Genomic DNA, 18,440 nt, shown 5'->3' on the forward strand with positions numbered 1-18,440 from the left:
TGTTTTGAACTATCACAGGGGGAAAGGCAGGGCGCATCCTGGACAGGTCACCAGTCTGGCACAGGGCGATCTGTCATCATGATATCCTCATTTCATATCCTACCTCGATTTATTTTTACATATCTTATTATTCATCAATCACTGATGTGCATTAGGTTTTTGCCTCTCAGGGCCCTTTTGTTTTTTTCTCTATAATGAGGCAGGTGTCTAATGGGTAGATGTTATTCATGCAGTGATTATGAAAAATATAAGTGCCTGATACCTGTGCTTCCAATTATCAAGCTAATTGGTGTGTGGCCAAAATTGTCACTGTTATCTGATGAATTGCTTTTAGGAGGGCTAAAAGCTAGTTTGAAACAGAAAGGATCATATTGCCCATACTGATGGTTTAGAGAAACATATTTTTACATTTTGTAATGAATCTCGATTATCATCTGCTCTACTTGTACATTTACAGGTTGGAAGATGGCATCGCATCTTTTGTAGCATTCTGAAACTATATTTATCAAGTGTGATGATAAGTGCTGCTGTCATTTGCTGTTTTAATTTTAATTTAGTGCCAATCAGCACATATTAATGTATTTTGGAATAGGTACCTTGACTATATGTGAGAAAATACTTGGCTTGCTAAGTTAAGTTAAAAATAAGTTATTCTGGGCTTCTCAGCTTTCACAGTTGAAAAGAAAAAATAAGGTGCATACAATGTATATGCATTTAAAATAGTCTTTAGCTAACAAAAATGCTGAAGCTATCACCGTCATCCTTTGCACCTTATTACAAATCTTCTCTCTTTTGTTCTCTTGTAGGTTCCATCTGAGTAGGAGGTGGCAACAAAAGACCAAATGCCATGGATGCATTCAATTTCACATATTGGAATGCCTCTGAAGGCAATGACACAGAAGTTGTGGAAGAGAGCGAAAGCGCCTACAAGACTGTGGAGGTGGTGTTCATCGTGTTGGTGGCTGGTTCCCTCAGTTTGGTTACAGTTATTGGAAATATCCTAGTCATGCTTTCCATCAAAGTTAATAGGAACTTACAAACTGTCAACAACTACTTTTTATTCAGCCTTGCATGTGCTGATCTCATTATTGGACTGTGCTCGATGAACCTATACACAGTCTACATAGTGATTGGCTACTGGCCCCTGGGGCCAGTGGTGTGTGACTTGTGGTTAGCATTGGACTATGTTGTCAGCAATGCATCTGTCATGAATCTTCTCATCATAAGCTTTGATAGATACTTCTGTGTCACCAAGCCCCTCACCTACCCTGTCAAAAGGACCACCAAAATGGCAGGAATGATGATTGCGGCTGCCTGGGTCCTGTCTTTCATCCTATGGGCGCCTGCTATTCTCTTCTGGCAGTTCATTGTTGGTGGGCGGACAGTGCCTGAGAAGGAGTGCTATATCCAGTTCTTTTCCAATGCTGCCGTTACTTTTGGCACAGCCATTGCCGCCTTTTACCTACCTGTCATCATCATGATTCAGCTCTACTGGCAGATCTCCAGAGCAAGCAAGAGCCGTGTGAAGAAGGACAACCGGAAGCCATCAGGAGTAAACCCTGAATCTATCTCACCAGGCCAGAGGAGAAACAACACTCCAAAATCTAACAACAACAACGTACCAGGGGAAGATGCGGGGCATTCGCAAAGCCAGAATGCTGCTGATGGGGCAAACCAGCATGATGGAAAACTCCAGAATGGCAAAGGGCCTTCCTCAACCACTGCTGAGGGAGAAACTGAAGGTGATGATGCAGCAAGGGAGAACTGTACTCCTGGAGAGGAGAAGGAAAGCTCCAATGACTCAACATCTGGCAGTGTGGTTGCTTCCAACCAGAAGGATGAGGAACCAGCACAATCCACAGCCAACTCCAGTCTCGAGACAAACCAGCCAATCACACGTCAGCGAGCCAAAGCAGGGGGCTCCAAGCTGACATGCATTAAGATCAAGACTAAATCACCCAAAGGTGACTGCTACACACCATCTAATGCCACTGTTGAGATTGTCCCAACCTCAGAGCGGCAGAACCATGTGGCTCGGAAGATTGTGAAGATGACTAAGCAACCTCCAAACAAGAAGAAGAAAGCAGCGCCATCACGGGAGAAAAAAGTTACCCGCACCATAATGGCCATCCTGGTAGCATTTGTTGCCACTTGGACTCCTTACAACGTGATGGTGCTTATTAACACGTTTTGCTCTAGCTGTATCCCCAACACAGTATGGACTATTGGTTACTGGCTATGCTATATCAACAGCACCATTAATCCGGCCTGCTACGCCCTGTGCAATGTCACATTTAAAAAGACATTCAAACATCTTCTTCTCTGCCAATATAAGAATATTAGGTCAGCCAGATAAACACAGATCGCTTGGGAGGAACCACAGATGGATGAGTCGTGTGTCTATGATTGTGTGTTTGTGTGTGTCATCCATGAACATGTGTGGACATGAAAGAGGTTTGTAAGCATCATAAAGACTGCAAGGGTACGTTTGCATCATTCAGTCATTAGTTTTCCAAATTCTCTCAATAACCGGTTGTAGCACTTTACACAAATTCAACTGAAGCCAGTTGCATTGAGATATGTTTTGCAGAAACAGTGTAGATAAGAAAGGTTGTGAGGTAAACAAAAAAGGGTTACTGAATGCTTAAAAAAGAAAGGGGGTCGGGGGGTGTAAAGCAGGGAAAAGGAACTGATCCGATGAAAAATGAACAAAGGTAAAGAGCAGAGGAATATCTGTGCTATAAGAAAACACAAGAAATCTTCAAAATGGGAAAATAGGGCTGACTGAATTTACAAACATCAGAAGTTTGAAGTTCAGAAAAGATACCTGTAGATAACTGTAAATATCACTATGTAATTATGTGTGTGAGTGCAGAAGTAGGTGCGTGCTGGCTCTGCATTTGTGTGCACACTTGTGGCCCTCTGCCTGCCTTCTTTCTGTGATCATCATCATGACACCTCCAATCACTCACATAAGGACTCAAAGAGTTCCCATTTAACAATGAGCCCCTGTGGAAATGAGTTGCCATTAATACATGATACTTACATAAGACTTTTAATGTTAAAGTTGCACTTGGCAAGTTTGCACACTGGCAGGAACAGATCCCAGTCAGAAATAATGTTGAGCTTATAAGATAGTTTGGCAAAGTTTTTTTGTTCTTTTTTAGAATAAAAATTGTACATTTAAAAAAAAAAGCATTTAAAATCCACTGAAGCAGCTGATAAAGATTGAAAATACTCAACAGCAAAACTTAATTTGAACCAGTCAGATAAATCCATTATTCTGCTAATTGAGGATGGATCCCCATTGAGGATGTAAATATGCTCATTCACTTCAGTGATGGATGGGAAGACTATTAGCACTCATGTTTGTTGAGATGAAAATGGGACCAGGAGACAGTTGCTGTAGCTTAGTGTAGCATAAATAATGGAAACAAGGGGGAAATTGCTGATTAACATGCTCTGTCATTTAATCTGCACAAAAATGTAAATGCAAACTGCAACAAGGAGGAGGAGCTTCAAGTAGAGCGCTTGCTTCTTCAAATTGAAAGAAATCACTTGAGCTGGTTTGGGAATGCCCTGCAGACCCCCAGAAAGGTTCAAGGTAATCACCAAGGCGAGCAAGATCTGCACAATTTTGAGTTGACTGCCACTCGTCCTGGATCCAGATAAGAGGTAGAAAATGGATCGGACTGGATGTACAGAACAACGTGATGTTTTCTGAGGGTATATGTATGATACTACCTTTTTGTTGTTGTTGTTGTTTGTTTGTTTTTGTCTCGGGGCAGTGATTTTTGTCTTGCTGTCAGTGTGAGGAAGTCACTGCACACAGCCAAAGAGTAGTCTCAAAGAGTAGTCTGTCATATACCATTACAAGGGATAACTAAAAGGCTGTAGCTGAAAGGCAAACAAACAGACCCAACTGCAGTAGCTATAAATAGCTATAAAAAATAAATTAAAAATGTGGCATAGCTTGTTCAGTCGCTCTTTTGTCGCTCATGACAGCTATGAAGAAATGTGTTTTTGCTGTCAAGATATTCGCCGCTGAAATGAAACGTCCTTCTCAGTGAGTGAAACAGGTGGTTGGAGCTCAGAGCTGTTTTTTATTACCGTCTGTGGGAAGGCACTTTGTGTGTGCACATGAGTGGGAGACGTCATCTGATCATGCTGATTAGTGGATTGATGTCACAGCGTGCTCTGTACTGTACTGATGATGATTGCGATTGTGAAGACCTAGGTGTGTGTGTGGGGTACACTTGTGTGTGGGTGTATACATGCGGAGTTTGTCTGTGCACTCCATGAGTGGAGTTTACTTCTGATCACAGGTCATAGACTCGTGATTTTTCTTTTTTTAAAAAGGGCTATTTACATCTTTTGTCTTTTGTGACCTTTTTTATTTTACTACTGTTCAATTATTATAAACACACACACTCATATACACACACGTACACTTGTGTTAATGAAATGAAAAATGGAGAAAAATATCTTATTCCAGCACAACATGTTCTGTGTGCTCATACATGTCATCCATCACTTAAGCCTCGAGATCCTCATTTATAGTAATGTGCGCTCACCAGTTGATCTGATTAATACGCAGGAGAAATTGCCACGAGGAGGTTGCCACATTGGCTGGTAGGGGGGCTTTTTTTGTAAAGAATTACGCCTGCACCGAATAGCTACTCAAGGCTGTCTCCTTAAAGAGAAATCTGGGACAGATCCTATAATGAAAACTCACCATGAGGCTGATCAGATTATGGGACGATGTGGAACACCTACATTTGAGATTAAAGATTGCCCATTATACGCTCAGCTTGCTACAAGCCCATGCCCCACTTAGTGCTCCACTCAACCCTGATCCTGTTATAGTCTCTTACTCTTTTAAGGCCATGAATGTAATGTACATATAAATATATATTTATATAGTCATTATCATATATTATTTCATTGTATTTTTCATTTTTCTCAACCTCACCTTACTTCCAGCTACTACACCACTGATGTATGCTCTGTTCATTTCAAATCAGTCCATATATATATTGCAGATTCACCATATTCAAGGTGCTTTATACTATAAGGTAAAAAGTTAATAATCCACTATGAGCATACGCTTGCTGGGGAAGAAGAACTGCATTTCAAAAGGAGAGACTTCAAGCAGCAGTATGCATTAAACAAGAAGGTCAAAGCACAAAATTACAGTGCAGAGGAGAGTAGTGAAAGTTTGGAGTTACTGTCTTTTATGGATACTTCTATTCAAATGACTTTCAGAGACATTAGAAGGTTAGAAATAATGATATTTAGTTCAAATTATAATTTGCCTTTCATCAAAGAATCATCCATTTTCACATTCTCGCAGGCATTTGACAATCTAGTGGCCAATTTGCCTAGTTAATCTGGAAATGTGTTACACCCCATGCTCCTTGAAGCAACCCTCACAAGTTAGATTGACTTGATGGCACTGTTTAGGTGTCACACAGTCAAACTGTTCCTGCAGCTGCTCAGCAGGTCTGGGATCCAGTGATTTTGCTGGACTCTGCATCGTAGACAGAACACCCGCTGACTGCCTCTATTCTCGATGAAGTGATTGCCTGCCTTGCCCAGAAAATCCTCACAGTTCTTTCAGCATCTATGAAAGATGGCATCAAGGGCTCCCACAGCATCTTTCCATTTGTTCTGCATCTTCTAAATCTTCTTCTTTTTCACCAAGACACCTGAACCATAACGCTCTGATATAGGTCATGGTGTCTTAGTGGTGCGTTCATATGTATTTATCTTTTAATATTGGCACAAAATGTTTTGTCATTCTTTTAAAGTTCTCAGTAGAAATATAAAGTAGTATAAAACAGAAAAAAATTAAACCACCTCAGAATTTTACTTTTGCAGTTTGAGCAACAGAAGGAAAAAAAAAACATAAACCCAACTGGTCCATATTTATCTAAACACCTCCAGCAGGAACTCAGACGTCCATCAGAGCAGCCATCCTTTTCGATGATAAGTGGAGCCATGTCTGTCTGACATCTGTCACACATCTTAGAAGTGAGTAAAGAGCCTTCCAGAATAACTGATTAATCTTTGCTAAGCTGTCGTTTGAGTGATACCAGCAGGAGACTAAGTGGCTCACAGCTCAAGTGGTGGTCTAGGGGTCTCAGCTTGAGCAGCTGCGTAGGTGTTTGATGGAAAGCGATGGCAGTTTATCACCTCCCGGAGCGGGAAAAGGGCAAAATGCATCCAACAAAACAAATGTGTGTATTTGAACATTAGGGCCATTAAGCCATTTCACTCATCCTGGTCTTGTTGCCAAGTTGTCAAACACTTGAGAACTAAAAGATGTTCTTGTATTAGGGCTTGACTGGAAATGGTCAAAGTGTGTGGGGGTTAGGTGAGGAATGTACCCTTATGACAGAGAGAAAGTGCAACACGTAGTGACAGTGAAAGAGTACAGCTGTCATCCATATAACGGAGAAAGCAAGCTGATGGCTCCAAGGTGTTCTTTGTACATGTGAAACAGCAGATAATCATGGTTACGAGAGGGGCTGAGTGAGACATAGAAAGGGCGGAGACAGTAGGGTCTGTTCAGTGACAAAATCCAAAGCTAGAGGATCACACTGCAGGTGGACCATGTTTGGAGAAGTCCCAGTAATTCTCGGCAGGTCAGCCAAAGGTTTTCCTGCAAGAATTTTAGTGTCCCAGTCCCAAACCTGCCACTGTATGTAAACAGAGTGACACGGCACCGTTTACTGTCGCTCCTGTGCTTTTATTTCATCTCATTCTCATGCTGTGCAAACGCAATTCATAGTTTCTCACTGTTTTCAAGCATTTTAGCTTTTATCAGTGATTTCAAATGCATTTATGCTGACATACATATCTTGATGTCCATGACCAAAATAAACATAGTCTCTCTCTATATATTGTAATAGTCATCATATCATGTTGTGCCGTCAGAGCTAGCTGGGCTCCTGTCCATACGGCTTATGTCAAAGGGCTACATTCCTTTTTAAAGGAGTACATGTGACACGCAACGTTTGTCAGAGACAACTTTAAATTTGAGGTTTCTCTGGCTTCACTCTTGGGGCCGTTGCTGAGAATAATCTCAACAGTCTTGTGCAACCAAGCAGATACGAAGACGCAGCAGCTTGTGCATGCTGTGAGATTTTATTCAGAGACTGAAAGTTTATATCGCCGGATTGTACAGAGCAATTTGAAGTGCCTTATCCAGAATGACATAAACAAATTGCTCTTTTATCCTAAAATCCCTGTTGCTTCTTCGGAGTGTCTGGCCTGAAAGTTGTGGATTGTGCTTCTGTTGCACATTAAAGAGCGTGTTTTTCAGCCTTCCTGATTTTATTTATTTATTGATATTATTTTGCCAGCTCTGGGCTACCATCACTATAATTTTTACGTTAACAGCCTGTTTCGACTGAACAAGCTAAACAATTGAAATGATGTCGAAATATCCACAGCTAAACCAGTTTGCAGGCACAGTGGGCTTTTTTAGTGGACTGCCAATCCTTTATGTATGTATTCTAAATCGTCTTCAAAGGCATTGTACTTTTACATGCAAAACCTATGTGTGTGTCATTACGTTGAGATCAGGGGTCATCATTCATTCGTGTGTGTGTGTGTGTGTGTGCATGCACCTTGCTGTGTGGTGGTTTATTTTTTTTCTAACTGGCATCCTCAGCATGAACACATCAGACTGGATAAAATATCATAACGCACATCAGGGCAGATTCAGGCATTACCTATTTCTTTGTCATCACTTCTCTCTTTAAACAGTCTTTAAAAGTCTTTCAACAGCAAAAAGCTTCCAAAGACTCACTGAGACACAGAATCCCATGGAAGAGATATGATATACATACATTTTCTATCACATTTTGTAAATCTGAACCTTTTATCATTGTACAAAGTACAAATGTAGTATTACAAATTAGAATTTGACCAGTGTACAGCCAGGGTTTTTTTTTTTTTTTGGTTAAACAATGATTAATAAAAATCTATAAAGATGTGAATATTATAAACTGTGTTTCTAAGATTATATAACTGCAAAGGTAGAAGGTATAAATATGTGCATTTCTGGAATGCGTCATTTGAAGAAATGGATTCTTGCCTTGGGAACCGAGTGACTGAATCCAAACTTTTACACACTGGAAAACGTTCCAGGGGATTTGAAGAATGACTTATGCAGCCAGAAAGGGGGGAAAAAAAAGAGCAATCCCCAAGAAGGGAAACCGAGGATGAGGACAAAAGCTAAAACTAGTTTCAGTGTGGCCGAAAGCTCCGAGGCAAGGGTTTCATTTTGATTTCACCTGTAAATTTATAAGGCTTCACACTTACCTTGAGAAGAAGGTGGTTCACCTGCTATCTTGCTAGACACACTTTACAACTTTTTGCAATTTTAACATCACGGGAAAAATGTGTTCTGTAAAAAAAAAAACCTAATGTGCTGAGGGTTTGAGTTCTATGACCTGGTCTGAACTTCAAGGGTCGGAAAACGTGTATTTAAAATGAAAACCAACTTTTTAAAAAAGCAATCAGTAGCCTGCTGCAAGTGTTAAATGTACATTCAGGTGTTAATTTTTCATTTGCTTATATATGTAGGTGCTCACTGTGTACTCACTCACTGTGGCTTGTGGCTTCTCTTGTAATAGGAAAAATAAATCTATTGTTTGCATTGTATATATCTATATGATATTACATTATATGTAATTCAGATGCAGTATATTTGAAATGTACATACACGATTAATAGCTATTCTCTGAATGTTTCCCCTCGACAATCCCTCGTTTATTCTCCCTCCCCTCCCCCCACTATGAAACTCCCTGTACAGTAACAATGGTAATATTTTTTGCTTTGATGCATTCTTGATCGATTATCTGTTCTGGACAATGAATCTGAGTGTTCTTATCACTGGCTACCTATGACACTGTAAGATGAACTGCATTAAGTGGTTACATTGTGCCATATCCTCTCGGAATGAAATTCGAATAAAAATATACAAAACGTGTTTGAAATTTGGAGGTTTTTGATTAACGGGAAGCACAGGATGAAGCACAAACACCGTTTTCTAACTTTGAATTTTATTTTATTCATTTTTACCTTTTGGAAATGTACCAGGAAACAAAGAGGATGTTAACTCGAAGGGCTACCACAGTGGGGACTCGTTTTTTTTTCCGTTCTTTTTTTACAACCGAGAGATGGAGAGTTACAACCAGTGAGTATAAATTGAGGTACAACAGAGCAGCGGGAGAAAAAAACTATCTTATGTTTATTTGGTGCTATTTGACAGGAAGAAAAAGAATTATAATTAAAGTGAGCCACAAATTGCAAATTCATGACTTTTTTTTTTTTTTTGCTCAAATTAATTGAGTAAACATTTTCACAGCTTCAGTTTTAACAAACCGACTTATTAAGTCTGGGCATGGATCAAAGAGTTTTCCAAATTAGGGTTATGCTATGTGAAACTGTAAGACAAATCCTAAGCAATTTGCTCTTAAGAAAATAATCCTAGACATAACATCATTAAGTGGGAATGCTACTAATTAAATCTGATTATTTATCTCTATTGTATTACATCCTCTATTGCATCATACAAGTCTTTCTTCTCAGGTGCTAGAAAGAAGAAAAGTAAAACGTGGTCACTAAGAGTCATCTTCCGACTGATTTTTGTCAAAGCTATATGGGCTCCTACAGTCAACCTACAGGACACGTAAAGAGGAACCATGTTGAAATAGGGCCGTCTGTTCCGCTGTCTTCTTCCTCCTTCGCCGGCTCAAACAAGCTCATCAGCCATTTGGGTGCGCTCTCGCTTCTTGCCTTCCTTCTTTTGCTTCTTTGCATCTGCAAGGATAGACAAAGTTAAAATAGACAATTTTTACTTTGATGGTTTCTCTACTAGTTGTGCTGTTTTGTGAAAAGTTAAGAGAACCTGTGCTCGGTAACAAAATGTATTAACTGTATGAGTTTTAATCTTTTTTTCGCCAGAGTTCACATTTTGTGCTGTGATGATTGTAGTTCTGTGCTCTCTTGGGGATTGATTTGGCAGCCTGGGTTGTACCCCATGAAAAACCACCTTATCAACTTGCCGCAACAGTGGCTTGGTACCTGGCTACCATGACAGGAGCCACAGTGCATGGCTCTTCTTTCTGCTTTATGGCCTCTCCACTCTGGTAAACAGAAAGAGAGCACAACCCTCAGAGGTTTGGACAGCTAGCTTCTGCCTAGCTGTGTGTTGGTCATTCAGCTGTGCTGTTTAGTTTTGTTTGTATCTGCGTGGCTCCATGTATGTCTATCTCTTAGCCAAATTGTCGTTGTCTTATCATTTTACAACTTTGATGGTTTGCATGTCAGCGCGCAGATGTTATATGTCTAAAAGTACCACATCTAACATCTGTGCAAATGGCTGTTTGGCAGGGAAATGACTCATTTCATTAGAACATGTTCTGCCAAGTCATATTGGGAACATCACAGGTGGAAATAAAACAAATCATGACTGAAATTTACTGGACAATTAATACAGCCATTTTTTTTAATCATGTGCATATAGAGACAGGAAAAAAATTCATGGCTCTCGACTGACTTTGCACTATATGAAGACTGCTTTTACAAAAAAAGAGAGAAAAGGGAAGAAAATGCCTAAAAGCTACAGTGTGGCGTGGTGCACTACCACAAGGGTAAAGAACCCAGAACTAAGTTTTGCAAGCTGCTGAACCGAAAAACTGAGCCTTAAGGAGACAAAGTGGATACAGGCAATAAAACAAGAGACCTCAGAAGGACAAATGACAATTCTGTGGAATCCCAATACTCGCTCTGTTTCGCAGCAAGCATTCTGTCAGTGAGAAGTAAAATATATAAATGCCAATTTAGGACTACTATATTTACTTCAGGCTAAGCCAAAGCATTTTGAAAGTGTGCAGCAGCAGTGAGCTCCAGAGTTTTTCCTGGCTCAGAACAGGGCTTTGGGTGGTGACTATGTATGTTAGCAAAACTGGCCTGCGCAAATTCATCTATTTCCTTAGCCATTTATCCAATCCAGGGTCACGGGAGAGCTGGAGCCAATCCCAACTGCTATAGGCCGAGTACTCTGCATAGTTCGGGTCTGTACGGGCTCACCAAATGTAATGTTTTCATACACTATGCATGTCTTTGAACACAATATAGTATTATGTAATAATACTATATTGTGTCCAAAGACATGCAGTTAGGTTAATAGGTGATTCTAAGTTTGTGGTTATCTGTCTCTCTGTGTAAACCCTGCGACAGACTGGCGACCTGTCCAGGGTGTGCCCTCCCTCTATGATCGCTGGGATAGGCTGTGCGACCCTTATAAGGATAAGCAGAAGAGAATGGATGGATGTATATTAACAAATCACAGCTCTTTAAGAGCACCATATGTCTAGTTAGTAATTTGGAAGCAAATGTTACTCATGTGGAGAATTCAGAGTGCTATGAATATTATGCTTGGAAGTGTCTTAGCAAACTGACTTAGCACAATAACAGGGCCTTAAAGCCTTATTTAAAAAAAAAGATTTAGTCTTTAATTGTGCACATATCAAAGCTTGTTTTCCCATTTTTAGCCTTTCCTATAGCTTTATATTTAGAGTACAGACAGTGCAGTGGCATCTGCACTCCCTCTCTGCAAGAAAGTGGTTTTTGAAAATGCTACGACGTAACCATGAGTCTGTCAGGGTAGCCACACTGCCATGACTCATCTGGACACTTCAAAGGAACAAAGCCATGCTTAATATTGTTAGTAACACCTGTGCTTTCCCCATGATGACAAGTTAAAATGGCTGGTGTGAAAAATGCATAGGGATAATGTTGAATAAAAGTAATACATTTTGCTCCTTCTGCACTTTTCATCATCCTCTTCAAAAATACATGTTTGAAGTTCTTAGATGTTTGGTATGTCTAATCTCTGACTATAAATTGTGCAAGATTTGTCCAGCTTAGGACACGTTGAACGGCGATGTCAGCCATCTGCATCCAAAGCACATGCTCTAAACAAAAGAAGTGACTTGGCAAAGTAGAAAGTGATGCTGTGTGATAAAAATGACTGTCATTATAAGATGTCTGGAAATCCAGCAGGCACAGTAACATACAGAGAAGCTACATTGTGATTCTGTGTGCATTCACTTTGTGCACTTTTGTGTGGAGAGATTACCTTAAGAAATTATCTTAGCCTAATAACGTGCTGGCAAGCAGTTCTAAACTCCGACAAGGCATGCTTTATCAATGAAATTCAAGCCGCCTTTCAGCCTTTTAACATTCTCAATGTGCACTACCAGGAAAAAGCTGAAAATCTCTTCTTGTCATCTCAGTTGCAAACTTCTACTGGCATAAGAATCTTGACATGCAAAGCGCTCTCGCCCCTGCAAATACAGAAATTACTCTTCCATGCCATTTGTTTACTTGGTTTTTTTATTTGTTTCAATGTTTTCTCTCTCTTCATCTCCCTGCTGTTTTGTGTCAGCATATTTTGCTCCCTGGAGAGAGAGAGATGGAGCAAAAGGATTTATTCTCATGCTGTTCTCTCAGCTCCATATATGAGATGTGGACTCTCATGCCAGGTTGGAGTACTTTCTGCTGCATTTGCACATTGCATGACTCTGCTTCTTTTTGCCTCTGACACAGACTCATAATCAGACCCTTGCTGCCTTCTCCAGCTCGAACCTGCCCTGAGCCAAAACACAGTGGCTACATATTTGCACAAATTTCAGGCTTTTTACATTCACTTAACGAAAATGCACATATTAAAGTAAAACTTGCATTAAGTTAAATAGTTTACAGTTATCCTATATTATTATCTACTTTATTCTTCAGCGTCACAGGAAGAAAATGATACTGCTCTACATTATTGAACCACAAAGTAAAAATTAGCTCCACCTCAATGAAATGCAACGTTACTATTTGACATCCACCTTTTTTACCCTCATTTGATCAAACTTTCTGTGTTATTTTCTAATTAAAACATTATTCCCAAAAATATACTCGATTGAAAATGTATAACATTTACAAACATTAGCTAAGGATACAGTATTATCAGGTTTTTTTGTTTTATAATTGATTCTAATTGTTTTGCTTCTCAGACTTTCATTGAGATGGAGACAGCTGCTTAGACAGCTAAAGCTAGAGAGCTGGAGTATGGCACTGATGCACACAGCATCAATGTCATAAAAAGGAATAAAAAGGCATTTTATTTCTTATTACAACTTTATCAATTATAAAGTTTGACCACTCTCAACCTCAGTTTTCGCAGCTATGCCTCTTTGCCTTTGGGAGGCAGTAATCCTGAGTGCAGTAACACAGCCATATGTGGCTGTGAATGCACGTCTTTGACTTAAAAATGAGGACACCTCCTGTCTGTTCAAGATGAATGACAGAAGCAAATTCACTCTAAGCAGATCCAGAGATGCCAGATTTCTCCTAACAAAGCCTTTTGTTTTACCTGAAATCAACTTTGGCATGCAAAGACTCCCTCACGCACTGCTCTGTGTGTTCTCCTGAAAGAGAAGGTGGGGACCTTGAGATTTCTACAGGTATTCATAATGTTTCATTTCTGTCAGTCTTTGTTCTCTCTTTCGCTCCGGAGGGTCCGTGTTTCACCTGGACTAGACAGCAAAGACACGCAACTCTGGATCTCAGATCGCTCCCAAGGTGCCTCTTAGCATTGTCTCCTTCAAAATCTGCAAATGACAGATGCTGCCGCCACAGCAGCAACCCTGCTGCACTCAGGGAAAACCCGGCTGCATCTCCTAAACATAAAGTGGCTGGTCAGGATTACATATTTGGCTGGGCAGATATGTGCTCCCAGCTGGGGGTTAGATGGCCTCTTCTCTCTCTCACTTTCTCTCTCTCTGTTTGTTTGTTTTTCAGGGTTTTTTTTCCTTTTCATAAGCCCTCTAATTCTGCTGCTGTGGACTGTATCTCTGCCATCCCCTGACTCACAGAGTAGAGCATGCACAATTCCCCCTACCATGTGAACCTTATTGTGCACAGCACCCCCTCTCTGTTTCCTAGTAGCTCCCCTGTTTCCCAAGGCTTATCTTCCAACTGGCAGACATGGGATATCACACCTCGCACAGATATCGAGTCTCTCTTCCCAACTGCCTCCCTTCATGTCTGCCCCTGTCATCCTTGCTCTGCATCTCCTTTGCCCTCAGCTCTCACACCTCTTAGGTTGTCACACCGCATCCGTGCATCTGGCTGTAATTGATGTGCAGGTATGCAGTGCTGCACACATGACTGCTAAACAAATAGATTTTGACACATTCACAGACTATATTTAAATACATGCTGCACTTTTTTACTTGCACTGCGCCTTGAACTGATGTGCAGTGATATTGTCTACATGTTTAATGTGGATGTAATCAAGCATCTCTAAATGATTAATAAGTATTTAATAAGGAAGTCATATTTGATTTTGTTTAATTATGTAAATTAATCAATTGGTTCCTTATGAAACACTCAAGAAACTGAAAAAACCTAACCTATGGAGCCTGCATGTCCATAGTTGCACAGATAGATGAAGGTCTGAGAAGTATAAATGAGCACACATTCAATTTCACATTAAGTAAAATATTATTTTGAACAAAATGGATCCAATTACTTTCTATACCTTCTAAATATAAATCCACATACACCTTTATGTGTTTAAAAGTATCATGCACTTGCTGCAAAGCGTGAGAGATGGTAAGTAGAGTACATCTCTTCAAGATGTTCCTACTGTCACAATGTATTAACGATGTGCTACCAAGAGAAATACTAAACTGATCCCTCTTTTGGAAGTCAAATAGCTTGTGGAATAAAATCTTAAGACAAACAGTGTTGCAGACAGATGTGCAACATTTCACAGCACTGTAGCGGCAGACGTGTTGCACGGAGAGGGTCTCTCAGAAGTGCTCCCATTGTCTTATCTTTGCAGAGCGGGACTTGGCCTGACTGTGGTTGTTTGATGAAGCGATGGTAAGGTTAAGTAAACTGTATGTGCAAACTTCATGTGCACACATGGCATCTGGGGAGTGTGATAAGGTTGCCGTTTATGGCCACTGGCAACATTTTGTACTCATTATAATCCTGTTTGGACAATGGAACATCCTTGTTTACAAAAACTGACAAAAAGCACCAACTCATTTGGAATGAATCGAGTGTTTCTCATCAACAGTTTTGCCTCAATTTTTCAAGCAGGCAGGGATATATTGTAGATATTCCATGTTTATTTCAGATTTTCTAATTACCTGGTATCTTATAGCTCCTTAAATGTTCTACAAACTGATTATTTCCCACATTCTCTGTGAAATCGAGGCAAAAAGTATTCTTCAGTTTAGTGTCTTATACATGACTGAAAAAAGCTAAAAGCTTGTAATTATAGCTGAATAATGAGTTAACCTATTCACCCTTGCTTTAACACTGTCTTTCACAGCTCCAACTTAGCACTTAAGTAGGAGGGTTTCCATCATACTGATGGTGGATTGAATATAAATTTGAATCACAGCTGGCTTTGCCTCGATTAAATCATTTGCAAGGGTTTGCTGGATTTAGCAGAGATGCAATCAGTCTGAGATGTGCCGGAGACAAGATAAATATCTCCTGAATTTACACAGTTATTATCACAAAGAGGATAGAATTAGTTCATTCTCCCAAATACCTTGATACATACTTTGTACTACTCTACTGACGCCAATCCGTCCTGATTAAAATGAAGCCCAAGTTATTTTGCCTTTGATTTTGACCCTGGTGTTATGACAAACAAAGATGTAAATGTGCGGATGTGTCAGGATACATTTCAAGCACTTTGGAAGAAGAAACAAAGAGGTCTGAGCGGTAAGCATCCCTTCAGCTACGATTAATTAAAAAAACGAAGTGATCTGACATTGCCCGTAACTATTTACAGTGATCTAACAGTGAAAGTCCCGGAATGATTTTTCATATAGACCATGTGTCTGCATGAGTCTGGCTTTTGATCTAAACCAACCTAATATCATGTGAGTTTCCTGGAAAGTAAACAGTTTTCAAACTAGCCCAAAAAAGGCCAGTGTTGTACGTAGGGTGGTTTTCAACAGATCTGTCTTCCATTACAAATATTGAAGGAAGTTTATGAACATGGCTTGTAAAAAAGGCTTTGTCCTGCTTTAATTTCACCCCAGATTTATATTTTATGATGATATTTTGATTCCTTCTGTAAATGTTTTGAATTGGCATTTTCTTTTAGGTACAAGTTATATAATAGGAAGCAGACAGTTCCTATGTTAGCACGCTAAATTCTAACCAATAAGCTGTGCACTTTTCTGTACACCCCGATTTCCTACTCATACCAAATAAGGCTGTCAGATGAAACTAAGACAGCAAACCAGTAGATCCCATAATAGCTGGACTAATTGAGCCTCACTGGAATTTGTAGACGTTTTTTTGATGTACTTCATACTTGGCAGGTGTAAGGCTGATGGTCAAAGTGAGTGCACGTTGTAGTCTGAAGTTGTTTAAAAGAGCAGTTGTCGAGGGGAAAAAAGGCCAAGAAATACAAACACAGATTCCTTCATTTATTAGTGAGATGTTCCACAGACTGAGTAAATATTCACGGGTAGGTAGCCAACAGAATTGTGACTGCTTTGAGGAAAAGAGATTACAATTTGAAAGTTCCACTAAGGCTCCATTACTCAGACTATTTTAGGATCTGCATGTATTCTATCTTACTGGGAATTTAATGGAGGGTTTACAATACGCTCGTCTCTCTGCTTTCATTAGCCACCCACAAGGTGTAGTCTTGGAACTGGAGGTGTACTTAGTCAGCGAAGGAATTTCATTTCCAGTAACTTCAAAGTTGCACTATGGGCTGTACAGCGTGAGTCATCAGAAGCTGCTGAGCTTAGCTGCTAATCAATAACCTCGTTTTTAAAAAGATACAAAAGATAGGAAATACTACATTTGATGTATTTCTAATTGAAATTTTAAATATTTACCAATTACACATTAAAGTAACACCCTCCTAACTAATATCTAAAGTTTATTTAGCTAACATTATTAGTTACTTTATATTAGATCATAGATAATTTCTTGGATATGCCATAGGGCCAATGTTAAAGGTCACATGCATGTTTCTTTGAGTCGCCTTCATTTTTAGAGTAGAGCACGCTCTCAGATCAGTAACAAAACCTTTATTTTAAAACGTCCCTCTCTATATAACTAATAATAATGATACTTAATATATACGAGACACTAGATATACTTTAGATATGAAATTATAATTAACTATCAAGGAACGATTTTTACCCAAAAGCTAATCTCTTTAAAAGTAATAGCATCAAAATGCATAATACAACACATCACATTTTTGGACATGGTGATTCAGCATAACAACTTTAGTGCATCCCACCTTTCGTGACCAGCTCAACATGTCCAGGGAGAGTTGCATTTTGTGCAGCAAATGATTTATTTCTGTCATCTTACCTTGAGGCTTGGTCTTAGGGATTTTCCCACAAGGCTTGGTGGCTGTGACGGTGGCGGCGCAGGTTGCGTCCATGAGCGCTCGCTTTAGCACTCCCGTTCTGTTCTTCTTGCCCGTTGCCAGATCGCACTCCCCCCAGGCCTGGAAGTCGTATTTGCATTCGCCTATCAAGTAAAAAGACATCAGACTTTAAATCACCTGCTTTTCGTTAGTGAAGTAGCTCGAAGAAAGAATGGTATGGACGGGATCAGAAAGGAAACCTGCACATCTTACATTTGTTTCTAAAAGGAGTCCATTGTAATCAGTGACAGTAACAAGCCTCTGAGCCTGGGGAGTGCTGAGTCATTGACTTTGAATGGGCGTTTGATGAGCAGTTGCCTACCCTCTTCCATCAAGAGAAACTGTCCACCGCTCACAAAGTGTCTTCATGAGACCATTTTCTTAACAACAAACTAAAGTGTGTTTATGTTTTTTCCTGCTGGAATCGGTGATGCTTCACAGTTTGAGTCCCATATTCTTGATATGATGAAACCTTCTAAAAGATGAATGTAATCAAGCAGAGCCTGGCTCCTGGATAGATGTAATTTTAGAGCAGGACAATTTTACATATTCGTGATGTTTGGGGGCGAGGTCTTGCTGGTGCTTTCATTTTATCATACATTTTAAACAACTTAAATTCAACCAAAAGAAGTGCAAGATTGCTCTAGACGGATGGCAGCAGTCGCTAATGATCTGTATGTTACGGATATTGGTTTGAAAAGCATGCAGGCGTGTGTATGTTAGTGTTGGTTTATGTACTGTATGTCCATGTCCCCCTTATCTCTCTCCATTAATTTTTTTCCCCCAGTCTAGCCGGGTTCCCTCGAGGATGTGACACTCATTCTTCTGCCTCCTCTCTCATCAAAGCATCAGCGCCCTTGTCACTGCTTCTGAGATCCCAAGGTGCTCATCAGAGGAGGGGAGAGGTGGGAGAAGGGGCGAGGAAAAGAGGGGTGAAGAGCGA

General features: G+C 40.0%; 2 protein-coding genes across 5 annotated transcripts in view; one reads left to right on the plus strand and one right to left on the minus strand.

Annotated features, from left to right (window-relative positions):
- chrm2a (cholinergic receptor, muscarinic 2a) overlaps positions 1-9,001 on the plus strand; it is a 94,422-nt gene extending 85,421 nt beyond the window's left edge. For 3 of the 4 annotated variants that reach the window (XM_013275588.3, XM_025899317.1, XM_025899318.1), the window contains exon 3: positions 807-9,001. In XM_013275588.3, coding sequence (XP_013131042.1) covers positions 848-2,356 — 1,509 coding nt within the window. In that variant the 5' untranslated portion in view covers positions 807-847 and the 3' untranslated portion in view covers positions 2,357-9,001. 4 annotated transcript variants of the gene reach the window in all.
- A 61-nt stretch (positions 9,002-9,062) lies between these two features.
- The window catches only part of ptn (pleiotrophin), a 51,594-nt gene continuing 42,216 nt past the window's right edge, over positions 9,063-18,440 (minus strand). Inside the window, exons 4-5 of the mRNA XM_003452055.5 lie at positions 17,440-17,601; positions 9,063-9,834 (exon numbers count right to left, since the gene is read on the minus strand). Of these exons, the coding sequence (XP_003452103.1) occupies positions 9,767-9,834; positions 17,440-17,601 (230 nt within the window). The 3' untranslated portion in view covers positions 9,063-9,766. The remainder of the gene's footprint in view (positions 9,835-17,439; positions 17,602-18,440) is intronic.

Source organism: Oreochromis niloticus, linkage group LG17 (assembly GCF_001858045.2).
Source record: "Oreochromis niloticus isolate F11D_XX linkage group LG17, O_niloticus_UMD_NMBU, whole genome shotgun sequence".
NCBI lineage: Eukaryota > Metazoa > Chordata > Actinopteri > Cichliformes > Cichlidae > Oreochromis > Oreochromis niloticus.